At 37.3% G+C, this 18,806-nt stretch overlaps 1 protein-coding gene across 7 annotated transcripts in view; it reads right to left on the bottom strand.

Moving 5' to 3' along the window:
* CFAP70 (cilia and flagella associated protein 70) overlaps positions 1-18,806 on the bottom strand; it is a 97,206-nt gene that overhangs the window by 17,694 nt on the left and 60,706 nt on the right. For 6 of the 7 annotated variants that reach the window (XR_013338653.1, XM_077778540.1, XM_077778542.1 and 3 more), the window contains 7 exons: positions 18,427-18,648; positions 11,115-11,273; positions 10,210-10,331; positions 8,377-8,529; positions 7,702-7,863; positions 5,526-5,615; positions 968-1,069 (listed from right to left, as the gene is read on the bottom strand). Coding sequence is in view for 6 of the 7 variants with exons in the window: in XM_077778540.1 (XP_077634666.1) it covers positions 968-1,069; positions 5,526-5,615; positions 7,702-7,863; positions 8,377-8,529; positions 10,210-10,331; positions 11,115-11,273; positions 18,427-18,648 (1,010 nt within the window). In the remaining variant the exon portion in view is untranslated. The remainder of the gene's footprint in view (positions 1-967; positions 1,070-5,525; positions 5,616-7,701; positions 7,864-8,376; positions 8,530-10,209; positions 10,332-11,114; positions 11,274-18,426; positions 18,649-18,806) is intronic. The other variant, XM_077778543.1, reaches the window with a different exon arrangement.

Here is an 18,806-nt window from a genome sequence, read left to right as displayed (position 1 = left end):
TTTTTGTTTGCATTTTTATCATCAGCCTTTATTTTTTAAAAATGTTTATTTATTTATTTATTTATTTATTTATTTATTTAGAGTGAGCAGGGTAGGGGAAGAGAGAGAAGGAGAGAGAGAAAATCCTAAGCAGGCTCCCCGCTGTCAGTGCAGAGCCCAACATGGGGCTCCATCGCACAAACTATGAGATCATGACCTGGGCAGAAATCAAGAGGTCACTCAACCAGTCATGCCACCAAGCGCCCCCATCAGCCTTTATTTTTATTAATAGGTTCTTCTATAGCTCTTCTAGGTCATACACAACTAACAAAGGGGGAGAACAGAGAGGATATGTAGGAATTTTTTGTAGATTCGTAATTTGAATGACTATACAAGGAATGCTTACCCATGTCCTAGGCTTGAGAGCTCAGGCAGGACAAGAGGCATCAAGGAGATCAGTGGAAGAATGGCCACTAGTATCATCTGCCATCCCACTGTACCATCAACCACTGCTCTCACACAGCTCCTCATTCAGCATTCCTAATCCCAACTCTAGACTCTGATTACCATACCCTTCGTCTTGCAGAAAAGGATGCACAGAGTTGGGCTGGTTAGCACACCTTGCCCAGGGACTACAGAGCAGCTTAAAAGTGCCACAGAGAGACCACCCAACCCAGAACACCGGCTTACAATCAGTCCTGGCTCACCCCACTCCTGCTCACCTATGACCAACAAGCCCAAGTGACTTGCTCTTATTTTTAGAATCTCCTTTCCATACAAATACACTTGAATATATGATTTTTAAGCACATTCCAAGTAGCAGCTTCTCAGACTTGGCCTCTCCTTTCTCATAAGTATGATAACCAAATCTGAAATTCACTAAACCTCAACTATCATGCATTAATGGCCATTTACCTATCTCTTGCTTTACTTAGTTCCTCACCTCATTGCCCTAAACGGGCACTGTGTAAGACTAATCAATACTCACTTTTAGGCTGACCAGAGCCAAATATGCCCATACTTCAGCATTGTAGTTGTTCAATGCATTGGCTTCAGAGAGAGCATCTTCAGCTTCTGTGAGCTCCTCCAGCTTGATAGAAAAATGAAAAGTATGAGTTAAGTCAAAGCAGTTTTCCTTTAAGTCAGCTGGAGTCAGTGTAGCTGAAAACATTATGTTCAAATAACACTGGTGTGTGTGACCTATAAAAGCAGTTTTCAAATTTTTAAATTTTTAGCAGCAGAACTCTTTCTTCAAACAAAATCTTATGTGGTAGCCCAGCTTGTTAAAAGCAGAACTGCTCTGATTAAAAAGCCAGGTAGGGAAACCTGGAGTCCTGCCTGCTAGGCTCTCAACTTACATCCCTCTCTTCCTCCTTTCCTCTACAGCAGCCCCATCAGGGCATCCATGAGCCATGGAGTTTCAGGTACCAGGATTGGAAAACCAGAAGTATTCACTATTGTGTGTGTATCATTCAGGGATTTTCCCGTACATAGTAGGCTGTCAGACACATTTGTAGTTTCTTCCTTTATATCATGCATCTCTTTTTTTTTCTTAAATAGTTTATTGTTAAGTTTGTTTACATATAATACCCAGTGCTCATCCCAACAAGTGTCCTCCTTCGTGTCCACCATCCCCCTTCCCCTCTCTCTCACCCCCATCAGCCCTCAGTTTGTTCTCAGCATTCAAGAGTCTCTCATGGTTTGCCTCCCTCCCTCTCCCCAACTACTTTTCCCCTTCTTCTCCCGCATAGTCCTCTATTAACTGCATCCCTTTCTTAAAGTCCCTTTAGCCTGTCAAAATACTATTGTTCAGACCACTTCCTTTCCCCTAATATTAGTTATTAATAGCACAATCTTGAGGAATCAATACAATATTCCGACTCTAGAATTCTCCCTGAGCTCTGGACACATGGATATCATTGCTGTTTCCTAAAAGTGAGGTTGCTTTGTAAAATCTTCCAAAAGGTCACCTAAGGAAGAAATAAGTCACTCTTCTCCCCAGTAAAGTAGCTCTTCTTTTTTTCTATTTTAGAAAAAAAATTATGGGTTTCCAGGCCCAAAACAATATGAAGAATGACCTTTAAGCAATACCCAGACTTTGGTCTACACCTTAAATGTCTCTAAGATATTGATTCAATATTCAATCAATGTATTGATTTATAATTCAACCAACATTATTCAATCAATTATACTTGTTAATGATTTATTCTGTGTGTCAGGCAGTATACCAGGTACTGTGAATAAAAAGATAACATACAACCCTTGCCTTCAAAGAGTTTACTGACATATATGTAAAAAAATAAATAAAACAAAACATAAGCCCAAACACATACATATTTCCAATACAGAATAAACATTTCTGTAATAAAAGCATATATATGATCTATTGGAGGGACATAAGAAAATGGGAATATTTCTGCCCTGAAATTAAAGGGCAGCTTCTGAGAAGAAATATTGCTAAAGTGAATTTTGAAGAATAAAAAGGGGTTTGTTAGCTGTACAAGGTAAAGAAAGGCATTCCAGGTGAAAGGAATATCATATGCAAAGGCATGGAGACACAAGGGGGTGTGGTGTGGTGGTCAGGAAACTTTTAAGTGTGCTTGTGTCTGGAGAAAAGAGAGAGAGATTAGTAAGAAGATTAAACTAAAGAATTAGGTGAGACCAAATCATATATATTCATTCAGAGGAATGTGAGTTTTATTCTGAAAGAAGGAGAGCCATTGAATGGTTTAAGTAGGGGAATAACATAGTATTTCCATATTTTATTTTATTTTTAAAATTTTTAATGTTTCATTTATTTTTGAGAGAGAGAGAGACAGCGTGAGCAGGGGACAATCAGAGAGAGAAGGAGACACAGAACCTGAAGCAGGCTCCAGGCTCTGAGCTAGCTCTCAGCACAGAGCCCGACACGGGGCTTGAACCCACGAACCATGAGATCATGACCTGAGCCGAAGTCAGACGCTTAACCCACTACGCTTAACCCACTGAGCCACTCAGGTGCCCCAGTATTTCCAGATTTTAAAAACCGGTTTGATAACAGTGTGGGAGATAAAATGAGGGAAGACAGGTTACCCTGGCATATGAGGGATGAGGCTTGAATTAGAGCTGTAAAAATAGGGATGAGAGGAGACAACAGACTCCAGAGACATTTAGGAGACAAAATCAGTAACATATTTGATGCCTAATTAAAAGTAATAGGAGAAGTAGACTAGGATAGCTTTTAAGTTTATGGCTTGGTTGATTGGGTTCATTACAGTCCCCTTCATGAAGACATGGAATACAGGAGACTGGGTAGGCTTTCAGAATTTGAGAATCCTTCAGAGATAGTTTATATTTCAGTCATACACATTTTGAAGTGTCTGTTACACTGTTTGATGTAAGGGTCAGAACTTGAAAAGTATTATGCATTAAAGGCTTATAATCATTAGGGCACAAGTGGTAGTTAAAGCCAATGGAATAGATGTTATTTCTTAGGGTGAATAAATATGGTGACAGGAGAAGAGGGCTGACTATAGAACCCAGAGGAATAGGAAGCCTGACAAATATGGTGGCTANAAAAAAAAAAAAAAAAAAAAAAAAAAAAAAGCTGAGAAAGAGATATCAGAGAGAAAGGCATACAACTGGAAGGATGCAAATGAAGTATTGTGGAGATCTATGGAGGAGAGGGCTTCAGGAAGAAGGCAGTCAATGGAGTTAAGCAGCAGGGAGACTGCACCTAAGTGTCTATGACATTTAGCAATTAGGGTGTTATAGGGAACTTTTGTCAGAAGTGTCAGTAAGTTGGTAAGGGTAAAGTGGTAAAGTGGTAAGCCTAATTGCAATGAAGTGAAAGGTAAACGGGACCTGGGATATGAGCAGATAATTCACAAGAAATAAAAGCATCACATGATTTCAACCTCATTCATGATGAAAATGCAAATTAAGATACCTATCTAATTGGCAAATGATATTACAATGAGGTAACAGTGAAATGTATTCTCATACCTTCTGGCAGAGTATAAATCAGTATATACCCTTTCTAGGGGCACATTGATACTGTAATTTAAAGACAAAATCTTCTACATTCTTTAAGGATGTATCTTAAGGAAATAATCAGAATTAAGCACAGAGATTTATGTCCAAGAACATTTATCTCAGCTTCATTTATAATAGTATAATTGTAGAAACTAACAACATGTCCAATTATGAGTGACTGATCAAATAAACTATGGTATGTCCACACATAGGTATAGGATGAATAAAACACTGGTAGGGAGCAGGGATTACTTAAACATCTTAGTGGCATGGCTTAACCCAAGGAGGTTTTCTTTTTTTAGTTTCTATCTCAATGAAAATATTGTTTACACTACTCAAAACAAATAGAAGCATGACTTATGTTGAATAGTCTGTACAACTAGTTTCTTGTACTTTTGACAGAGCTGTCAGTTTTCTAACAGCTAGAAATGTTTTATATTCTTTCTGGGAAGGTGGAACAGGGGAGAGCATGGCTTATGTATGAGTGATTATGTGTTTCGGTATAATTATTAATATCACCCTTTCCATTCTCTGAAGTGTCCTGGTTAGTATGACAAATTACATGGTCACTTCATTTATGCATCCAAACCAGGGGACACCATGAAGTCATCAGAAATCATGTTATAGACTCTTTGGTGATGTGAGAAGATATCAATGCTATACTGTTTAAATGGAAAAAAGATTACAAAGCAGTACATATATTATTTACAATTTTATACATTAAAATTATGTTCATATATATGTGAAAAAGACTGGAGGAAAATACATTCAAATGTTAACAGTGCTTATCACTGAGTGGTTGGATTACAGATGTTTCTATGTTTTCTTCAAATTTGTATCTTCCAAATGTTCTATAATAAACATATATTACTTTCATGCTTAAAAAAATCAGCAATAAGGAAGAGGAGACCGGGGATACAGACAATTCATTTGCTTGTTATCACTGTCATTTAATAAGAAGGGGGAAAGTATGAGGAAAGAGTTGATTGAGAATGAAAGATTAAAAGTGTAAATCAAGGAAAAAGAAAAAATAACAGAGTAAGTTATTAGGAGAAAATGAAAAATACACTGAAGAAATTAGACATGAACAGCAGGATGCATGCCTCTTTCAAAAATTGTAAGACAGAAGGAAAGAGTGACTGGAGAGTTTTTAGGGGTCATGGAGCAAAATATCTACCAGAAGCTGTAGCAGCTCCTTTTGAATACAGAGGGCCATAGAGCTTAATAAGTATCAATCAATTTCTGTAATTTAATTGAATAGATTCTTCATTTATCATATAACTTTCCCCTTACAGATAATATCATAAAATTGAGTTTCTGTACCAAATGACATGAAATTTTTAGCTTCCTAGTTCAGTTTTTTGTGTGATTTTTGAAAGAATGTTTCATTTTTATAGTACAGGTTGACTGTTTAGTTTACTGAACAACTTTGAAAAGTAACTTTTCCCACCATTGTTACAAACTTCCAAGGTGCTTGAAAGACCAAGGAATCAAGGTCAGCTGTATTCACAGGCTTGAGCCTTCATCCTTACCCGATAACAGGCGATTCCTAGTCCTAACCAGGTAAGGCATGAAGGTGATCTCTTACAGACTTGCAGGTAGGTTTTCTTTGCCTTTTCATACTGTAGAAAGAAAGCACCCTTAAGCTATTGTTCTACTGGAAGTTTCAAATGCTGTATTGCTAAGATCGTCATGGGGCATCTGTAGTTGTACCAAAGACCAATCTAAGTTAAAGGAACCCTTAAATTGCTTTTTATTAAGACAAAAGTTCTGCTTAGAGCAGTTTTAGGTTCACACCAAATTGAGAGGAAGGTACAGAGATTTCTCATATATCTCCTGCTGCCACACATGCATAATCTCTCCCATTATTAACATCCCCCATCAGAGTGGTACCTGATGAAACTACACTAATACATCATCATCATGTAAAGTCCATGGTTTACCTTAAGGTTTGCATTTTCTTTTATACATTCCATAGGTTTGGACCAATGTATAATGACATGTATCCATTATTAGAGTAGTTTTAAAATTGTTTTAAATGTTTATTTATTTTTGAGAGAGAGAGAAAGACAGAGTGCAAGCAGGGGAGGTGCAGGGAGAGAGGGAGACAGAATATGAAGCAGGCTCCAGTCTCTGAGCTGTGAGCCTGACACAGGGCTCAAACTCATGAATGTAAGATCATGACCTGAGCCGAAGTCAGGCACTTAACTGACTGAGCCACTCAGGCGCCCAATTGTTAGAGTATTTTCACTGCCCTAAAAATCCTCTGTGCTCCATCTGTTCATCACTTCCCTTCCTCAACACTTGGAAATCACTGATTTCTTTACTGTCTCCATAGTTTTGTCTTTTCCAGAATGTCATACAGTTGAAATCAAACAATATGTAGCCTTCTCAGATTGACTGCTTTCACTTAGTAATATGTATTTAAGCTTCCTTTATGTTTCTTCATGGTTTGCTAGCTTACCTCTTCTTAGCACTGAGTGATACAGGAAACATTGAGGAAAAAGGGGAAAAAAAAGCTTTAAAAGTAGACCACTTCTTGTCTTGTATCTCCAAAGTGAAAGATACAATTATAGGTAAGCCTCAGAAATAGCCTAAGAATTGCTTGCCTTGGGGTGCCTGGGTGGCTCAGTTGGTTAAGCGTCCGACTTGGGCTCAGGTCATGATCTCACGGTTCACGGGTTCGAGCCCCGCGTCAGGCTCTGTGCTGACAGCTCAGAGCCTGGAGCCTGTTTCAGATTCTGTGTCTCCCTCTCTCTCTGACCCTCCCCTACTCCCTCAGTCTCTCTCTCTCAGAAATAAATAAAACATTAAAAATTTTTTAAAAGAATTGCTTGCCTTGACTATATAAGTCAGAATCTCTATTCAGATGCAGCTTGCAATGATATCAGACAGGAAACTTTTTCTTTCAGTGAAGTACACTGCAATGGGATAGTGATTTTTCTCTCTCAAGCCTATGTGAGCCATCATACTTAAATTATAAGACATTGAAACTTCTTGTTGCTGTTGTTGTTTTATTTTATATAGGAAAAGAATTGGGTGCGCTGGGGGGAGAAATGGAATGAAGTCAAAACAAAAACAGAGTCAAAAGGACTTTGGCAAAAAGTTGATAATTGTTAACATGGGATTACAGGCCCATGTTGATTCGGTATACTATTCTGTCTATATTATATGTATTTGAAATTTTCCATAACAGAAAGTTTCTTTTAGAAGGTCTTGGGGTGATTCCTAAGATATGGAGAGTAATTACTAAAGAGGTCAGAGTGTCCTGTGGAATGGGGCTAGCCTCAGCCAAATGAACTATAAACCTCTGTGTTGAGGAAGAAGTTTAGAGAAGGTCTTTTAATATTTTCCATTAATAAAGTCAAGTGAAGAATGTTTTTATACAGTTAATAAAAGGAAGTTTGCTTAAATAGTAACTATAATAACATTTATTGTATAAATGTATACATTTATGATACAACTTTTTAGTATCATAATGGTTAAAACCACAGACTCTAGTATTAGACTGCCTGGGTGCCAATCCAGCTTTTTAAATTACTGGTTTATCTAATGTTGGCCAAGTCACTTTACCTTTGGATGTAAAATTATCATTATTATATTACTATGTTTAGTCCACAGAGATAGATATTAATGCTTGAACTGTAGTCAGGTCACAGGCCATAACTGATTTATTTACATAGTTACTCCCCATCCTGTATCTCTCACCTCTTTCTCTTCCAGATAGATGTGCCCCAGCCGCAGGAAGATGAAGTGCATCTCAGAAGCATCCACCACAAAACTAATGGTTCGCTCATAGCATGCCTTGGCCTCACCATGATTTCCACTTAGAAAATAGAGATGGCCCTTCATGCCCCAGACATTAGGATTCTGAGAAAGTAAAGAACAAGTAGTACCTAGGATGAGGTGGTTAATGATTTTTGTTTAACATTTAAAATTAGATTAAGTCCTTTTTTCTTTTTCTAATGGCATTCAATTAGAAAGAGGGCCATTCAGTTGCACTGGTAGATATTTTTCTAGGTCTGCTCTCTCATTCCTTTCTTGCATTTTTCAAAACCATTTTGCCTTTGGGGTAAATATTAAGAAAAACATTAAAATATAACCAAGAGAATGTTCACAATGAGAAAGGAGAGGAAGTCCAGAAAACTTGAAATAGATCAACTATCCGCTAAAGGGTTATACTTATCCTTTTCTCTGCCTTTTGCAAAATGCATAACTGTTTGAGAAAAACAAATGGAAGCAAATACACGAGTTTACTGACAGTTGATGACCTCTACTTCTGGTAACCAGAAATCTACCCATGATTTGGCATCACCACCTTTAAGAAAGGCTGCTTGCCCCTCTTCTAAACTAAACTCAAGAGGTTCTAGCCAAAGCTATTACCAGGTAGTCCATCTGGGCTGCTTGTTGAAGGTATTCCTCTGCCTTGGCAAAGTCCTTCTTGAGAAGGTGTGTCTGGGCCAGCACCAAGTAATACTCACAGCTGGGGCCTCCTTGAGGGCATAACAGCTCATGTGCAAGCACTCTGTGCACATACTACAAGGAAGAATCAGATTATAAGGAATATGTAAATAACTGTATTGTGTCAGTTCCATAGCTCTTGCAGTTGAATATTATGTCCCTGATAAAAACTAATAAGAAACATTATAGAATGAAATGATTATCAACTTCAAAAAGTTAGAGGTGAATTATAAAAATTCAGCACATCATGGTTCCATTACCAGCTACTCACATAGTCACCAAATGTTGACATTCTGGTCTTGCTGGTCATTGAACTAGATGAGTTTTAGCCTGTATTTGTTAAGTAGCAGACAAAAGCACTTCATCAATCACTCCATTTATACATGAGGTAACATTTTCAGGGCAGCTGTAATTACTAAAGAAACTTATAATAAAGCAAAACCTCCCTTTCTAAAATTCTAGACTCAATATCTTGGAAACATAAATGTCTATAACTGACAAACTCTCATTTATGTTTGCCAGTTTTATACTTTGGGCTCTTCTTTGTTTCTAATACTATATGAGGCCTGCAAATTTGACAAAGTCAGATGTACTTGCTAAGCAGAGGGGGAAACCCCTTCTTTTCTTCTCCCTCTGTTCCCATCTTAGCCTATAATATAGAAACTCCCACTAATACTTACACCTTCTTAGGAAAACAGTGGGAGGAGGCCCTGTAGCTGTTCCCTCTACCTGCATTTCTGGCTCTTTGCCATGGGATGATAGTGACTTACTTAATCTAGGACACAGAAAGCCTGTTTCTCTACTGGGAAAGGTTAATGTGTTAAAAGTTCCTATTTCATTTGGCCCCCTCCCAGCCAGTTCATAATTCTTGCCCTTTCTTGAGCTTGCCTATCCTCAAGGGGAACACACACTCTGCAGGATCAGGGCCAACTCTACTGGCTCCTGGATCTTGCTCTCTCTCCTACTCCTTGCTTCACGGATATATTTCTTATTTCTCAGGTGGTAGGCAGACCTCACAGGATGCTCTTCTCTGGGAGGAGGGGGTAATTCTCCAGTAATTCTACCAGTGACTGCATGGGTAAGTCAAATCTGAGACCAGTCACATCTCTAGCCCATTTTTAAAAAGATTTTATTTATTTATTTTGAGAGAGAGACAGAGAAGAAACTGCATTCACACATGTAGGGTAGAGGCAGAGGGAGAAGGTGAGGGAGAGAGAGAGTCTTAAGCAGGCTCCATGCTTAGCGCAGAGCCCAGAGCAGCAATCCATCCCATGACTGTGAGATCATGACCTGAGCCGAAATGAAGAGTCGATGCTTAACCGACGAAGCTACCTAGGTGGCCCTCCAGCCCAATTTTACAAATAAAAAATTTTTATTCCCCACATAATACCATGTATCTGTTTCCAATTGTTTACAACCTAGAAAGGAAGAAGGGTATAATTAGACTCCTATGAATCCCCAATACTCATATAATATGAATTCTGATAATAAAGTGACATTAGGCTACATATGCCTTTAGAGTCTGATTTTGCTCTGCTGGTATTCTGAAGGGAGCAGATATACAGTGAGGTCTTCTGATGCTCTCTGTAGAGAGTGGTTTATATTTGGATATTCACACCATTAGGCCTATGCATTCCCTCAAAGCATATTTGATTTCTGTATCAAATATTAAAGCGTGGAAAGATACCACTGTGGATTGAATAAGAACTTCACTAAAATCTTTCTATCTACTTGCCCTTTTCCAAATATTCTGACCTGCACAGCATTGACCTTCATCAAGAAGCGTATGGTCTCCATGAAGATAGTGGCAGGAGTTTGGGAAACACCATGAGGGCCGGGATGCAAAAAGGTTGATGAATCTTGACATTTTGATGGTTCTGAAAATATTATAAGGAGAGGTGATTAGATGTAAAGGAAAAGAATGTTGGAAACTCAGACATACCAATGTAGCAAGGAGACTATTCTAATCTATGAGAGAGATTATAACCTGAAAAGCAATAGATTCCTCTATAGCAATGGTCCCCAAAGATCTGAAAAGTTCTCAGGGTTGTCTACTGGTGATTCCAAATGCAAGTCACAACCAAATGAAATGGGTTTTTAAAGTATTCAGATCATCCTGAATGTGAAACACAACCTGTAGATATTCTAAAAATGACCGTTGTTAGAAAATCCTAAGTCTGGGGTACCTGGGTGGCTCAGTCGGTTAAGCATCTGACTCTTGATTTCAGTTTAGGTTATAATCTCATGGTTTGTGGGTTTGAGCTCCACAGAGCACCATGTCCATGCTGTCAGTGCAGAGCCTACTTGGGATTCTCTCTCTACCTCTCTCTCTGCCCCTCCCTCTCTTTCTCTCTCACTCAAAATAAACAAACTTTAAAAAAAAAGAAAATCATAAGCTTGTAGTTAGCTACTTCTCTGAGATAAATATAAATTCTTGCTTACAGAAAGAGCTACCTTACTCAGTTTGGATTATCAGAGTCTAGTGCTCGCTTCGGCAGCACATATACTAAAATTGGATTATCAGAGTCTAGCCTCATATGAAGGAACTTAGGTGATATGCGAACTAATCAACTTCAAACAAGTTAAGATCGCCATTTTGGTAATCACTGTTTAGTTTGTTTATGCCTTTCTTTCAAGTGGAAATCTTTATTCCTAAGTACCTTTCTTTGCTGGTATATCTTTGAGAAGCATATTGGATGGTTTTTGGTTGATAATTGGATCTTGAGTTTGTAGGGACAAAATACATTCTTGTGAACCAGCCTGCAGTTTGGAGGATTCTTCAAGAAAGTCAACTGGAATGTATGATGGATCTCTTGGTCCTAAATAGATTAAACTTTAATGAAAAAAAAAAAAACACCTTCCTACATTGGATATTAAAAGGTTATTAAAGAGATAAAATATAATTATTTTCAAAGCATAAGAAACATATTTCCTAAATATTGCAAAGACAGTCTTCTTTTGCAGACTTTTTATATTTATTTTTTTAAGATTTTATTTTATTTATTTAAAAAATTTTAAAAATATTTTATTTATTTCTGAGATAGAAAGAAAGAGAGAGAGAGAGAGCATGAGCAGGGGAAGGTCAGAGAGAGAGGAAACACAGAATCTGAAGCAGGCTCCAGGCTCTGAGCTGGCTGTCAGCACAGAGCTTGACGTGGGACTCGAACCCACAAACCATGAGATCATGACCTGAGCCGAAGTTGGATGTTTATCTGCCTGAGCCACCCAGGTGCCCCTAAAGATTTTATTTTTAAGTAATTTCTAGATCTAATAGGGGGCTTGAACTTACAACTTTGAGATCAAGCATCCTATACTCCATGATGGAGCCAGCCAAGTGTCTCATAATTTTCATATTTCTGAATTTGAAGAGTACAAGCTAAACTGATGGCACAGCTTCCTATAACTATGACCCTTAGTCCAACCCTGCTGCTCGCCTAAGTCCTGATAATGTCAAAGGAATACCTATTATAAAAGTTATTTGCTAAACCCAGAATGTCAGGAATCTAAATGAGAAGGTTAATATATTTTCAGATTAAATTAAAACTCCTGAAGGACAGGAATTCTATTCATCTTATCTCAGTGTTCAAAAATCACCACCATCATCATTACAAGTAGCTATATTTGAGCATGACTGTATGCCAGGAACTGTACCAAAAATTGTACTAAAAACTTTATTGTATAATCTAATTCATTTTTCACAAGATTCATTATGCTCCTTTGAACAAAGTGAAACACATTATATTTGGTTCAAACTATTTTGTGATTTCTTCTTTGACATATGGGTTATTTAGAAGTGCATTGTTTAAATTACAGATACTTGAACTTTTCCTATATATCAAGTCATGAGCTGGTAAATTGCTTCTGGATACGTAAGAAGGCTGGTTTGTAGTGTTTGCTGATTTCCATGATATAAATTCCACTATCATTGCTTATTTCAAGCAACCAATGTTACATCACTGAATGAAGAGTTAGGAAGAGATGCAAAATAGTATAACATTATATAATATTTCTACATATAAAAAAATTAGACATAAATAACTTCAACAGCATAGATGACAGTAAAATAATAAAGAAGTGAACGTTTTGAATATTAGCTTTTTTTTTTGGTTGTTTTTGTTGTTGTCTTCTATTTACATGGAAATACATGTCTTCTATTTACATACATTAAGACTTCACATAAGTGTTCTCAATTGCTACTTGTAAGGATCTTTTTAACTCTTTATTTTGAAATAATTGTAGATGCAAAGGAAGTTGCAAATACAAAACATATAGTCCCATGTACCCTTACCAGCCTCTCTTCAATGGTGACATCTTATACAACTATAGTGTTGAATAATATCAAAACCAGGAAACTGATGCTAGTACAAAACTGTTCAGTGCACTAAAGACTTCACTCTATTTTTACCAGTTTTCATAAACATTTGTGTGCGCGTGTGTGTAGTTCTAAGCAATTTTATCCCATTTATAGATTCTTTTAACCACTATCATAATCAAGATACACACTGTAGGCAACAAAAGCAAAAATCAACAAGTGGGACTCTATGAAATAAAAAGTTTCTGTATAGCAAAGGGCAACCTATAAAAAAAAGAAAAAGCAACCTACTTAATGGGAGAAAATATATGCAAATCATATATCTGATAAATGGTTAATATTAAAAAATATAAAGAACACCTACAACTAAATAGCAAGGAAGAAAACAATTTTATTTTAAAAATGATCAGAGGATCCAAATTGACATTTCTCCAAAGAAGACTTATGGCTTGTCAACAGACACATGAAAAGGTGCTCAAGATTACTAATCTTTAGGGAAATGCCAATCATAATCACGATGAGATATCACTTCACACGTGCTAGAATGGCTATCATCAGAAAGACAAGAAATAACAAATGTTGGTGAGGATATGAAGATTAAGGGAACCCTTGTGCACTGTGGTTGGGAATGTAAGTGGATGCAGCCACTATAGAAAACAGTATGGAGTTTCCTCAAATAATTAAAACTATAAATACCCATATGATCCAATAATTCCACTTCTGGGTGCTTATCCATAGGAAGTGAAAATAAGAACTTGAAAAGATAAACTATTTGTAAAAAAAAAAAAAATGTGGAAACTAATTTGACAATTAACTATTTGTGTTATGCTGAGCGAAATAAGTCAGGCAGAGAAGGACAAATATCATATGTTTGCACGTATAGGAGGATTAGGAGGAACTTGACGGAGGAACAAGGGGGAGAAGAAGGGCGGAAATGGTGGGGGAAAGGGAGAGAAGCAAACCATGAGAGACTCTTGAATGCTGACAAAAACTGAGGACTGATGGATGTGGGGGGAGGGGGGATGGGCATGGAGGAGGACACTTGTGGGGATGAGCACTGAGTGTTATGTGGAAACTAATTTGACAATAAACTATTAAAAAAAAAAAAAGAAAAAGAACTTGAAAAGATATATACACCCTCCCATGTTCATTGCAGAATTATTTATAGTAGCCAAGGCATGAAGGCCACCTAAGTATCCATCAATGGTTGAATGGATAGAGAAAATGTGGTGTGCATATATACAATGGAATATTATTCAGCCATAAAAAAGAATAAAATCTTGCCATTTGCAACAACATGGATGGATCATGAGAATATTATTATATAATATTAGCATGTTATTATGCAAATCGAATGCAACAGCACATAGAATTATTTACCATGGTCAAGTGGGATTCATTCCTGGGTTACAGGGCTGGTTCAATATTCGCAAATCAATCAATGTATTCACATTAACAAAAGAAAAGATAAAAACCACATCATCCTGTCAATAGATGCAGAAAAAGCATTTGACAAAATACAGCATCCCTTCTTAATAAAGACCCTTGAGAAGGTCAGGATAGAAGGAACTTATGTAAACATCATAAAAGCCATCCATGCGAAACCCTCAGATAACATCATCCTCAATGGGGAAAAACTGAGAGCTTTCCCCCTGAAATCAGGAACAGGACAAGGATGCCCACTCTCAACACTGATGTTGAACATAGTGCTAGAAGTCCTAGTATCAGCAATCAGACAACAAAAGGAAATAAAGGGCGTCAGAATTGGCAAAGAAGAAGTCAAACTTTCACTTTTCGCAGACGACATGATACTCTACATAGAAAGCCCAACAGACCCTACCAGAAGCCTACTAGAACTGATCCATGAATTAAGCAAAGCTGCAGGGTACAAAATCAATGTACAGAAATCGGTTGCATGTATATATACCAATAATGAAGCAACAGAAAGAGAAATCAAGAAGCTGATCCCATTCACAATTGCACACACACACACAAAAAAACCCATAAAATACCTAGGAATAAACCTAACCAAAGATATAGGAGATATATATGATGAAAATTATAGAAAACTTATGAAGGAAATTGAAGAAGACACAAAGAAATGGAAAAACATTCCATGCCTATGGATCAGAAGAATAAATATAGTTAAAATGTCATTACTACCCAAAGCAATCTACACATTCAATGCAATCCCAATCAAAATTGCACCAGCATTCTTCTCAAAACTAAAATAAACTATCTTAAAATTTGAATGGAACCACAAAAGACCCCGAATAGCCAAACTAATATTGAAGAAGAAAACCAAAACGGGAGGCCCCAAAATCCCAGACTTTAGCCTCTACTACAAAGCTGTAATCATCAAGACAGTATGGTATTGGCACAAAAAGAGTCACATAGGCCAATGGAATAGAATAGAGAACTCAGAATTGGACCCACAAATGTACAGCCAACTAATCTTTGACAAAGCGGGAAGGAGTGTCCAATGGAAAAAAGACAGCCTCTTTACCAGATGGTGCTAGGAGAACTGGACAGCAACATGAAGAAGAATGGAACTAGATCACTTTCTCACACCATACCCAAAAATAAACTCAAAATGTATAAAGGACCTGAATGTGAGACAGGAAATCATCAAAACCCTAGAGGGAAAAGCAGGAAACAACCTCCTTGACCTGAACCTCAGCAATTTCTTACTTGACACATTCCCAAAGGCAAGGGAATCAAGAGCAAAAATGAACTATTGGGACCTAATCAAGATAAAAAGCTTCAGCTTCTTAAGGAAACAATCAATAAAACTAATAGGCAACTGACAGAATGGGAAAAGATAGTTGCAAATGACATATCAGACAAAGGGCTAGTATCCAAAATCTATAATGAACTCACCAAACTCCACACCCAAAAAACAAATAATCCAGTGAAGAAAGGGGCAGAAGACATGAACAGACACTTCTCCAAAGAGGACATCCAGATGGCCAACAGACATGAAATGATGCTCAGCGTCCCTCATCATCAGGGAAATACAAATTAAAACCACACTGAGATACCACCTCATGCCAGTCAGAGTGACTAAAATGAACACATAGGAGACTCTAGATGCTGGCAAGGATGTGGAGAAATGGGCACCCTCCTACACTGTTGATGGGAATGTAAACTGGTGCAGCCCCTCTAGAAAACAGTGTGGAGGTTCCTCAAAAAATTAACAATAGAACTCCCCAATGACCCAGCAACAGCACTGCTAGGAATTTGCCCAAAGGATACAGGAGTGCTGATGCATAGGGGCACATGTGCCCCAACGTTCATTGCAGCACTCTCAACAATAGCCAAAACATGGAAAGAGCCAAAGTGTCCATCAACTGACGGATGGGTCAAGAAGATGTGGTTTATCTATACAATGGAATACTACATGGCAATGAGAAAGAATGAAATCTGGCCATATGTAGCAACATGGATGCAACTCGATGGTGTTATGCTGAGCCAAATAAGTCAGGCAGAGAAGGACAGATACCATATGTTTGCACGTATAGGAGGATTAGGAGGAACTTAATTGAGGACCATGAGGGAGGAGAAGGAGGAAAATAGTTGGGGAGAGGGAGGGAGGCACACCATGAGAGACTCTTGAATTCTGAGAACAAACTGAGGACTGATGGGGTGGGGGGAGAGGGGAAGGGGGGTGATGGGCATGGAGGAGGGTACTTGTGGGGATGAGCACTGGGTGTCATATGGAAACCAACTTGACAATAAACTATTTAAAAAAAAGAAAATGTGGTGTGCATATATACAATTGAATTATTATTCAGCCATAAAAAATAAAATCTTGCCATTTGCAACAACATGGATGGATCAGGAGAATATTATTATATAATATTAGCATGTTATTATGCTATTGTATTTTCATGATATATAGAAAGACAAACCCCATATGATCTCACTTACATGTGGAATATTAAATTTAAAAAAACAAGAACACAAAAAAGAACGTTGAAATCATAGATACAAAGAATAGATTGGTGATTGCCAGACGCAGAGGGTAAGAGGTAGGTGAAATGGTTGAAGGTGGTCAAAGGGTACAAACTTCCAGTTAGAAAATGAACAAGTCAGGTAATGTACAGCATGGTTACTGTAGTTAATAATACTCTATTGTATTTTAAAGTTGCTAAGAGAGTAGATCTTAGCTCAGGTCATGATCCCAGGATTGTGGGTTAAAGACCCATGTCAGGCTCCATGCTGAATGTGGAGCCTGCTTAAGATTCTCTCTCTCTCTCTCTCTCTCTCTCTCTCTCTCTCTCCTTCTGCCCTTCTTCCCTGCTCTCATGCTCTCTCTCAAAAATAAAAAAGTAAAAACAAAAAAATGGCCAAAGATCATAATATATACCTCACCAAAGAAGACATATAACTGGCACATCAGCATACGATAAGATACTCCTCATCAAATGTCGTTAGGAATGTTAATAAAAAGACTACACATGTGTAGGGGAAAGGAGTATATGAAAAATCTGTAAATATTCTTTTCAACTTCGTTATGAACCTAAAACTCCTCTAAAAAATAAAATCTATTAAAAAATAGCTGATTAATATAAAAAATTTAAATGAAATTTAAAAACCTAGATGAAATTGATAAACTCCTAGAGAGTATAAAATACCATTAATAACACAATAAGAAATACAGAACACAAATACATTAAATATTAAGTAAATGAAATAGTAGTCAGACACCTTTTCCTGCCAGAAAAACAAAACAAAACAAAAATCCAGGCTCTTGTGGTTTTATAGTTGAATTCTGTCAAACTTTTAAGTAAAATCTATTCCAATTATATAAGTTGATAAATAATATATAGGTTGGTAAAGAAAAAATAAGAAAATTCTGGAAATTTCCTGGAATTCCAGTATTTTAGACATGCAAATTCACTGACAAGAGAGATGTTTGGTGGTTGTTTGGAAATGGGGGCAAGAGAGATTCAAATGGGCACAAGGAGACTTTTGGAGATTTGAGATATGTTCATTACCTTGTTTGTGGTGATGTTTTCATGGGTGTGTTCGTATGTAAAACATATCAAACTATATGTGTTAAATACATGTAGTTTGTGAATGTCAATTATAGCTCAGACAAACTGTTGAAAATTTAGTTTGTGCACAAAAAATAACAATATATGCAACAACATATAAACAAAATAACATATGCAAGAAACACATAAACAAAAACACATATTAAATTAAACACATTAGAATGATTGATTTCCTAAATGGAGGAAAGGAGAACGGCAATGAAGAACAGGGGAAAAAGGGAGTGTGTGTGTGTGTGTGTGTGTGTAAATAAATAACTAAACTTAAGAACCACAAGAGAGGGATTGAGATGTTGGAAAAGAAAGTGATGGGACAATGAAAGAAATTTCCTCTGCTACAATGGTACCCCTCTTATGCATACACAGAGCCAGTAAATTCTCTAATTCAAAACCCGGAATAGCAATGGTAAAAGTTTCATACTTTCAATCATATGAATGAGGAAATATTTAGGAGTCTTTCCTGGTATACATGGGACAACTCGAAAAGCTATCTACTGATTCGTTTAATAAATATTTACTAAGTACCTACTATATGCCAGGTCCTATTCATAAGGTGTGGAATTTTCCCAATAGTCACTCATCATCTCCATTTCCTGGTCCTACCTGCTGTGGCTTCCACTTTCATAGCTGTTGTAGAATTGTTAGTGATTCCCCAAGGGCCTAAACTGGATTCCATTTTCCCTCCTTCTTCAATGTATTCTACAATACCAGTGCTTCCCTGCTTCATTACTTGTGCCTGAACCATTCGTGCCTGAAGTTGTTTGAAGCCTTCATGAAATGCCATTTCCATTCGAATATCATTGTTTTGAATTTCATAGTACAAACCTGAGAAAAGAAAGATGCTAAAATAAATGTGACTGGTTTTCTATTTCTACCACCATACACGGAAGAACTGCAACATGTCACTTCCCTTTCCCAATTTTTTGCCAAAGTTTAAGGACTATATGATGAGCTGGCAATGAGAAAGAATGAAACCTGGCCAT

Source organism: Crocuta crocuta, unplaced genomic scaffold (genome assembly GCF_008692635.1).
Source record: "Crocuta crocuta isolate KB4526 unplaced genomic scaffold, BGI_CrCroc_1.0 scaffold167, whole genome shotgun sequence".
In the NCBI taxonomy this organism is placed as follows: domain Eukaryota; kingdom Metazoa; phylum Chordata; class Mammalia; order Carnivora; family Hyaenidae; genus Crocuta; species Crocuta crocuta.
The sequence above is the reverse complement of the archived record's forward strand: the minus strand, read 5'-3'. Positions and strand labels throughout refer to the sequence as shown.